Source organism: Xenopus tropicalis, chromosome 5, assembly GCF_000004195.4.
Source record: "Xenopus tropicalis strain Nigerian chromosome 5, UCB_Xtro_10.0, whole genome shotgun sequence".
NCBI lineage: Eukaryota > Metazoa > Chordata > Amphibia > Anura > Pipidae > Xenopus > Xenopus tropicalis.
The window spans coordinates 79,352,935-79,362,890 of NC_030681.2; the positions used below are offsets into that span (position 1 = coordinate 79,352,935).

Here is a 9,956-nt window from a genome sequence, read left to right on the forward strand (position 1 = left end):
TTTGACGTGCGAAATGATATGAGACAATTCTTTTTGACATGAGAGACAATTCTTTTTGGCGCTCAGTGTTTAGCAAAAAAATCCACCAATGGTGAAACGTGGAAATTCCAAACAAATCCAGTATAGGCCTTCCCCTATATCATTCACTTTCATACACTAAATGTCTGGAATAGTATTAATGGGCTGGTGGGAAGTGGCCTTAGAGATTCTGTTGCATCGTGGCCTATGGAGTGAAGCAATATTGTAGTTCAATGTGTACAATATAGTAAGTAGGGTGCCCTCATATCTGTGTCTATGGTTCCCTTTGAATTTTAGCCCCATCGGGTACATATTAACCAAATAATTCCCACAGCAGAACCCACTCTAACAACCCCCTAAACCCATCCAGTTCTTTGATTAAACCTTTATATCAGTTTTACCCCACCCTGCATTACCCTTGCCCATTTTGAGCAGACCCAAGCGGTATTAATTACCCCATCACACTATTGGTCAGGCATTTAAGAAAAACACAGAGACATGTTTATGGGAAAACCTGTTGATGGGCACAGGGTTTATTCCAGTTTATAGCCAATTGGGGTTGGGCATCCCTAACAGCTGATGATCCAGAGAAAGGCAAAAAACCCCAGCGCTCTCAGCCAATCTGCACTGAGGGTAAAAATTCCTTCCTGACTCCTGCAAACGGCAGTCGGTTTTACACCCTGGATCATGGCTTTATATATTATATACACACCCACCCCCTCTACATACCCATACACCCATCTTTCCAGGCACCCAGCCCCCACCCCTCTTTACATGCACTCACCCCTTTTCACACCGCACCCACCCCTCTACATACACATCCATCCACTCCTTTACCCCACCCCTCTACACATGCACACACCCACCCACACACACACACATGCTCCCACCCTCTCTACACACACACATACATGTGATGATCCAGAGGAAGGCAAAAAAAAACCCCAGTGCTCTCGGCCAATCTGCACTGAGGGTAAAAATTCCTTCCTGACTCCTACAAATGGCAGTCGGTTTTACACCCTGGATCATGGCTATTCCGCTCCCCCTACACCCACCCACACCCATACATACATACACCTCACCCACACCCCTACATACCCCTCACCCACTCCCCTACATACACCACACCCCTACATACCCCTCACCCACTCCCCTACATACCCCTCACCCACACCTCTTCCCCGCCCGCCCCTCACCCACACCTCTTCCCCGCCAGCCCCTCACCACAATAATAAAGCATACTAGGGAGCAAGGTGAGGTCGATGGCAGCATCCACCCCTGAGGAGACTTCTGGTGGAACGCTGCAAAAAAAAAAGAAAAGAAAAGGGTTAGAAATTATTTTAAAAAATAGTAAATTATAGATATATCATTTCTATCTGGAATGGCGACTTTAGTTTGTGTATTGATAACCTGGCACCAGTTTAGTTTCCATTGTAAAGGTGGATATCTCAGCCTGAGCTACATCAGCCCTTATGAGAGTTACCAACTCGCTCTTCTCATTGACCTAGAATTGGCAGTGATGTCTGTAACACCAGCCAGATCTAGACTCAGAGCCAACCACCTTGTCCAACCTAAAGGCGGCCATACTTTGTCCTATCAAGTATGCGCTCTGATTGATCAGCCAACAGGCCGAAGGAGCAAGGAGTGTACTAGGGGCCATTCTAGCTATAGTTGCTTCTGTTGTTCCAAGGGCTTGGAAGACAGCCTAATTGATTGGAACGGCAGGAATTAAAACAGAGGTGCGCTGGCTTATATGTGGCATCTACAGATTGGTAACAGATTGTAAATAAGTAAATAAATTACCCAAATTCTCTGAAACTGCCTTGTGATGGCTTTCCTGACCCTTTTTGTAAGGGCCAGTTGTTCCACCACAACAGCAGCAGCAGGGGTCTCCTCTGCTCCCTCTTCTGCTGCTTCCAGCTCTGCAGCAGGGGTCTCCTGATCTTCCTCTTCTGCTGCTTCCAGCTCTGCAGCAGGGGTCTCCTGATCTTCTTCTTCTTCTTCTGCTGCTTCCAGCTCTGCAGCAGGGGTCTCCTGATCTTCTTCTTCTTCTTCTGCTGCTTCCAGCTCTGCAGCAGGGGTCTCCTGATCTTCTTCTTCTGCTGCTTCCAGCTCTGCAGCAGGGGTCTCCGGAGCTGTAGGGAGTTGTTGTTGGCTGGTTCTAAAGGGAAAAAAAGAAATGAAAAATGAATCACTATTGTGACCTGTTTCCAAAGTGATAAGGCTGCAGTTACGATCCCTAGAGACATAATATACCCTGATACGGCAGTTACTGAGCTGAGTAGGTTCCATCTGCTACTATAGGGATAGGCTTCCCCTTGAGGAGGGAGCTACAATATTTGTAAGATACCTACTGCCTACTTACAGTCGGGGCTTCTGGTATATTGTATGAATACATCAAACACATATTTTAGTGGAAAAAGTGATGTTATTATAAATTCAAGATGCTTTTATTTATCTTTAATCTCTTCTACCTATTGCTCTTATGTGTAAGTAACTGGAATGGAAAGTTTAATTTGTAAAATACATACCCAGGAAGTTCCTGCGGCTCCTCTCTCCCTACAAGCTGAGTTCTTACTTCTTCCAGCTTTGATTTTACAGCCTGAAGGGAATGGAACAAGGACAGGAGTTATCAAGTGCTTCCTATAGAGTAGTACATTATCCCTATACTTTCCCTTAAGTATTTATTGCTAAACTAACGGACAGAATACTTCAACAAATATTGGCACCAACCCACAATGCAGGTTTTAAAAGCATTAAATATTGTCTTCAGAATTTGGCAGTAAATCCCCAAAAAAAGCACGAGGGACAGTGATCCAGGGAACTTACTTTATAAAGAATAAGAAAGGCCTCCAATTGGCTTCGCAGGAGTCTTCCTTCTTGTGTCCTCTGTGGGAGAAGATGCGCAATGTTAATGCTTTGTACCAGTGTCGCTATTGTGCCCATGTGGCGACATACAGTGAATAATAATGTTCCTGATTAAAATACAGACACACAGTGAATAAAAACCTCTCCTATAATAATAGTAATAATAATAATGACACTTACAGGTGCCCGAAATGCAAGATTGTAGAAGGCATAATATATGCCAACCACCAGTTCCATTTCTTCCTGTAACGTAAAAGAGAGAAAGGAATCTGTGAGACAGTGCTATTACTCTTATAATCAGACCTATAAACCCTGAGTAAGTACTTTATTATATATTTATTATAGATTATATGCCTCCTCATTATAATAGCGACCCTCTGACTGACACATTTGGGCTCATTTACAATGAAGGCGCAGCAGCAATATCATCTGTGAAGCAGAAATACGAGGCGGCGCCGCTGTGCAATTACCATCCTATCACAACAGGCCTTCTCATTATTCCAAATGTACTTAAGACACATGGATTGTACCATGTTTTTTTATCTATTGCACCACCCTCAAATGTGTTAATCCTTAGATTTTAAGCACAATAATAAAACTTAACCTGTAATAATGATATTAAAAGGTATGTCTGGTAATCTAAAATAAGGGGCACCCTTGGGTGCCTATACTGGTCCTTTGTGCCTAATGGGTAGGGAGTGATTGGGGGAAGAAAAACTGTGTTCCGCTTCCAGTGCTGGTCTACATATCCAGCAACCCAGCCCACCATCACCGACCACAATCAACCCACACCCATCAACACCCCATTCAGTTCCACCTTCCCCAGACCATCAACACGCCCGGTGCATCAAACACCTGCCTCCCCAACTAATACTGTGCATCAAGCGCGTTTCGCTCAGTATTGTCTGTAATAGATATTTTTTGATCACTTTTTCTTTAATTGTACAGGTATGGGATCCCTTATCCGGAAACCCATTATCCAGAAAGCTCCGAATTACAGAAAGCCCATCTCCCATAGACTGATAAACTGATTTCCTTTTTCTCTGTAATAATAAAACAGTACCTTGTAATTGATCCCAACTAAGATATAATTACCCCTTATTGGGGGCAGAACAGTCTTATTGGGTTTATTTAATCGTTAAATGATTCCCTTTTCTCTGTAATAATAAAACAGTACCTGTACTTGATCCCAACTAAGATATAATTACCCCTTATTGGGGCAGAACAGCCCTATTGGGTTTATTTAATGGTTAAATTATTCCCTTTTCTCTGTAATAATAAAACAGTACCTTGTAATTGATCCCAACTAAGATATAATTAATCCTTATTGGATGCAAAACAATCCTGTGGGGTTTAATTAATGTTTTATTGATTCTTTAGTAGACTTAAGGTATGGAGATCCAAATTATGGAAACATCCCTTATCCAGAATACCCTTGGTCCCGAGCATTCTGGATAATGGGTCCTATACCTGTATATACCTCTGTAGTTACATGGGCTTTTTGTTTTAAAAGGATATTAGCTTTATACACACTGAGATTTAGTGCTGCATCCAATGTCATTGCCTGCGCCTTGTGTTGTTTCATCATGTGACGCAAAGATCCAGACATAAAATATACTGGGCCAAGAGATAACAATCTAATATCATGTATTCATTTTCTATCTATTTTGGATTTCTTACCAGATGTTTGATCATCACTAAGTAATTAGTGAGGTTCCCCTCGTCGATGTGGTTGAGGGCATACCAGCAAAGAAAGTGTTCTCTGAAAAAATAATTCACATTAAGAGTTAATGAAAGGTTATATCTAGCAGATACAGTATAATGCCAAAGATAAAGGGTCCCATAATGCACTGCAGTGAGTAGATGTTTGGGTGCCGCACAGATCAGTCGCTAAGCGCATGGGCCCTAAGGGGTGGGAATTTTCACCCTTATTGCTCTTGCACTTTCCCCGGGGCAATAGTAAACAATACCCAACATATAATAAGATCATTTATGTTTACTTACAGGTCTTCCATCTCCCCAAAAAAATATCTGTAGTGATGTTCTGCAGGGAAAAATACATTTCCATTAAACACTGAGCTGAAAGAGGGAAAGGGATTCAACAATAATAAACTGACGCTACAGCCTTTGCCAATTACAGGCGCCATGTTTGCACTTTTCCGCCAAAAGGCTGTAAAGCGAAACAACTTAAGGAACTTAATAATAATAAATATAGGATTTTACCATAATAAGAAATCATGGCCGGAAAATCAGTATTCTCCGGCCTGAAGGTGTCCAGGGCACGGAACAGCTCCTGTAAGTTAAAGAAAAGAGCATTAGGGACACAACTGTAAATTCATCAACATACTGAGGAGAATAGTGGCAGGAAAGGGTTGGGGGTTTCTATGGCACATAATGCCAGGAATAACGGATATGGCACAGGTGGAACTCTGCCTACTGTATTGCTCCAGCACAATCTCAAGCTGGAAAACACAGTAGGCTGTGAGTGTGGCGCTGTTAGTTTTTCCCCTGGGCTAGTGCATTATCTATCTGAAAAAAAGGCACTGACGCCAGGGAAAAAAGGAGCCGTTTAATTCACTGAGGGGTCTAAAATATTGGCTCCCCCCAGGAAATTAACCTTTCCAATATCTGCACAGAGGCAAATAGTATGGCAGCTCCCACCTCTATGTGTAAAGGCAAAACAAACTGAGAGGCACAAGATGCTGTGCAGACAGAGAGCTACTTAAGAAGAGGTGAAAGTTGTAGAACAGGGAATTGCAGAAGAAACAGACGCATTACCTGCAGCCTGGGATTCTGCCTGATGGTCTCGCAACCTAAAAGCAGACACAAGAGACACATGGGCATTATATTAGGAACAACAATAGGAGAAGGTTACAGGCTAGGACTTGAATGCTACAGAGCTTATAGTCATTTCCTAATCTCTATTCTCCCATTTGTATGAAACATTTCTCCACCCAAAGATAAATGCCCATTATAAAGACAATATACAGTAGATGTATGGGGTTTATATGCACAAAGCCCTCTTTAAATACCGACTAAAGATACAAATAAGTCATTGCAGGGTCTTACAATATTTGTCTGGAATGTGGGTGTGGTTACAGCACAATGAGGCATAACTGGGGGAGAGAGGGCCATGGTCCTAAGTATGGGGGGGACTGATTTATTGAGAAATTCCCCCAAAATCCACTAGTCCCGCCCATCTGTTCCACTTCCTGCTGGCTGAGTTCTCTGGATGTGCAGGGGGGCCGCCGGATCTCAGCACACTGCACCATAGGATAGGAACCAATCAGCAGCTAGGCTGACCTGATAGGGAACTGAAGCCTGTCTTTGCCTGTGGGAGTGCAAGGCTGTGATTGGCTATCCCCCTCCTGCTATGCCTCTAGCAGGGACCATTAGGACACACCCACCCTTCATTTGAAACACCAACAAAAATATAAGTGGTAAAATATATCATGAACATATCAATGTGATTTGCAAGATTACCTCTTAGAAGGTCCTCCATGGCTGCCATGTTGATGGTTAAATAAGAGGGGCCGGCACAAGGCCGGGGTACCCCAAGGGGTCTCCCTCTGTAGTCTCTGGCTGTCCCCGCTAGCTCCGATAAGAATGGGAAATATCAAGCTAGGGAGATGCCAGAAAAATCACGTCGAAATCACGCCAAAAAAATCACAGAAGGAATCGCTTTTCAGCACCAATGAACGCCGGAGGCACAGTAGCAATCTGTATAGAGAGGAGAATAAAAAGAAGTCAGCTTCAGGGATAGGGCATTTAGTTTGTAATATTTCCTTTAAAATACATAAAAACAATAATTATTATTAGTACTACAGGTATAGGACCCGTTATCCAGAATGGACAATGGTATTCCGGATAAGGGGTCTTTCTGTAATTTGGATCTCCATACCTTAAGTCTACTAAAAAAATCAATAAAACGTTAATTAAACCCAATAGGGTTGTTCTGCCCCCAGTAAGGGGTAGTTATATCTTAGTTGGGATCAAGTACAGGTACTGTTTTATTATTACAGAGAAAAGGGAATCATTAAACCATTAAATAAACCCAATAGGGCTGTTCTGCCCCCAATAAGGGGTAATTATATCTTAGTAGGGATCAAGTACAGGTACTGTTTTATTATTACCAAGAAAAGGGAATCATTTAACCATTAAATAAACCCAATAGGGCTATTCTGCCCCCAATAAGGGGTAATTATATCTTAGTTGGGATCAAGTACAGGTACTGTTTTATTATTACAGAGAAAAGGGAATCATTTAACCATGAAATAAACCCAATAGGGCTGTTCTGCCCCCAATAAGGGGTAATTATATCTTAGTTGGGATCAAGTACAGGTACTGTTTTATTATTACAGAGAAAAGGGAATCATTTAACCATGAAATAAACCCAATAGGGCTGTTCTGCCCCCAATAAGGGGTAATTATATCTTAGTTGGGATCAAGTACAAGGAAATCAGTTTTAAAATTCTGAATTATTTGATTAAAATGGAATCTATGGGAGATGAGCTTTCTGGATAATGGGTTTCCGGATTAGGAGTCCGATACCTGTATTATTAATAACACATCTGTAAAGCCCCAACTTATTCCAAAGTACTGGTAAATTAATGGGAATATACAGATTAAGTACAAAAAAAAAATCGATAACTAATACAAGAGATACAGAGGGCCCTTTACAAAAGAGCTTACGGTCTAAAAGGAGTAGGGATATGAGAAATAAGGCGTGAAAGTAGGGCGACATCTCACTATTTAACCCTTAACTTGAGCTTTGCGTCACTTTCATCAGTTTCAGCACTTTATAAAATGCAGTAAATTTGCAATACAGGTATCGGACCCCTTATCCGGAAACCCATTATTCAGATAGCTCCGAAATTACGGAAACCCCCTCTCCCATAGACTCCATTTTAATCAAGTAATTCAGATTTTTAAAATTGATTTCCCTTTTCTCTGTAATAATGAAACAGTACCTGTACTTGATCCCAACTAAGATATAATTACCCCTTATTGGGGCAGAACAGCCCTATTGGGTTTATTTAATGGTTAAATGATTCCCTTTTCTCTGTAATAATAAAACAGTACCTGTACTTGATCCCAACTAAGATATAATTACCCCTTATTGGGGCAGAACAGCCCTATTGGGTTTATTTCATGGTTAAATGATTCCCTTTTCTCTGTAATAATAAAATAGTACCTGTACTTGATCCCAACTAAGATATAATTACCCCTTATTGGGGCAGAACAGCCCTATTGGGTTTATTTCATGGTTAAATGATTCCCTTTTCTCTGTAATAATAAAATAGTACCTGTACTTGATCCCAACTAAGATATAATTACCCCTTATTGGGGCAGAACAGCCCTATTGGGTTTATTTAATGGTTAAATGATTCCCTTTTCTCTGTAATAATAAAACAGTACCTGTACTTGATCCCAACTAAGATATAATTACCCCTTATTGGGGGCAGAACAGCCCTATTGGGTTTATTTCATGGTTAAATGATTCCCTTTTCTCTGTAATAATAAAACAGTACCTGTACTTGATCCCAACTAAGATATAATTACCCCTTATTGGGGGCAGAACAGCCCTATTGGGTTTAATTACTATTTAAATAATGTTTTTAGCAGACTTTAGGTAGGAGATCTGAATTACGGAAAGACCTCTTATCCGGATAACCTCTTATCCGGTCCTGAGCATTCTGGATAATGGGTCCCAAACCCAAAGGGGCATCACCACAATTTCAGGGCCACTGGTTTAGATTAATCCCTCCAGTAGTAGGAATTAGTAAACCAGGCCCTGTGTCCATAGTCAGTGAAAAGTAACCATTTGAGCGGCAGAAAATACAGTTGGGCTAATTTATCAACCCTGGGCAGTAACCCATAGCAACCAAGCAGTGATGAGCTTTGCCCTGCCAGCTGCATGTAGAACTATGAAAGCACAAATCTGATTGGTGCCAAGGATTACTGCCCAGGGGCGGGTATGCCCAGTGTTGATAAAAGCCCCCCCACCACCATAGGATACATTTAATGCAGGGCAGGGGGGTAAATAATAAGCCCAAATCAGTTAGGGGGCTGATTAGGGAACATATGGGCAGTAAGTGCTTAAGGGGCAACTAGGCCCTAGGGCTGTATTACTGGGTAACTGTAAAGGGAAGCAATTAAACATTGTAGTATTCAATACTGCCCCTGCCGTGTACTCTATTGCCCCCCAGAGCCGGCGCATTTGAAGGTAATTAAACATTGTAGTATTGCCCCTGCCGTGTACTCTATTGCCCCCCCCCCCACAGCTGGGGCATTTGAAGGCAATTAAACATTATAGTATTCAATACTGCCCCTGCCGTGTACTCTATTGCCCCCCAGAGCCGGCGCATTTGAAGGTAATTAAACATTGTAGTATTGCCCCTGCCGTGTATTCTATTGCCCCCCCCCCCCACAGCTGGGGCATTTGAAGGCAAATAAACATTGTAGTATTCAATACTGCCCCTGCCGCTTACTCTATTGCCCCCACAGCCGGGGCATTTGAAGGCAATTAAAGATTGTAGTATTCAATACTGCCCCTGCCGTGTACTCTATTGCCCCCACAGCCGGGGAATTTGAAGGCAATTAAACATTGTAGTATTCAATACTGCCCCTGCCGTGTACTCTCTTGCCCCCCACAGCCGGGGCATTTGAAGGCAATTAAATGTTGTAGTATTCAATACTGCCCCTGCGGTGTACTCTATTGCCCCCCAGAGCTGGGGCATTTAAAGGCAATTAAACATTGTAGTATTCAATACTGCCCCTGCCGTGTACTCTATTGCCCCCCAGAGCCAGCGCATTTGAAGGTAATTAAACATTGTAGTATTGCCCCTGCCGTGTACTCTATTGCCCCCCCACAGCTGGGGCATTTGAAGGCAATTAAACATTGTAGTATTCAATACTGCCCCTGCCGTGTACTCTATTGCCCCCCAGAGCCGGCGCATTTGAAGGTAATTAAACATTGTAGTATTGCCCCTGCCGTGTACTCTATTGCCCCCCCCCCACAGCTGGGGCATTTGAAGGCAAATAAACATTGTAGTATTCAATACTGCCCC

The 9,956-nt window shown here is 42.4% G+C and overlaps 1 protein-coding gene across 2 annotated transcripts; it reads right to left on the minus strand.

Moving 5' to 3' along the window:
- Positions 1-1,316: 1,316 nt before the first annotated feature.
- LOC101733526 (neurofilament medium polypeptide-like) lies at positions 1,317-6,593 on the minus strand. Of its 2 annotated transcripts, XM_031902484.1 has the most exons (9): positions 6,370-6,593; positions 5,665-5,699; positions 5,110-5,179; positions 4,891-4,930; positions 4,567-4,648; positions 3,067-3,129; positions 2,848-2,907; positions 2,550-2,620; positions 1,317-2,179 (listed from the first exon to the last, which is right to left on the minus strand). In XM_031902484.1, the coding sequence occupies exons 1-9, from the start codon at positions 6,395-6,397 to the stop codon at positions 1,768-1,770; spliced, it is 861 nt and encodes a 286-aa protein (XP_031758344.1). In that variant the 5' UTR covers positions 6,398-6,593; the 3' UTR covers positions 1,317-1,767. The 2 variants fall into 2 exon arrangements, with proteins under 2 accessions (XP_031758344.1, XP_031758343.1); XM_031902483.1 differs by lacking the exon at positions 6,370-6,593 and having other exon boundaries at positions 5,665-6,066.
- Between the last annotated feature and the right edge of the window lie 3,363 nt (positions 6,594-9,956).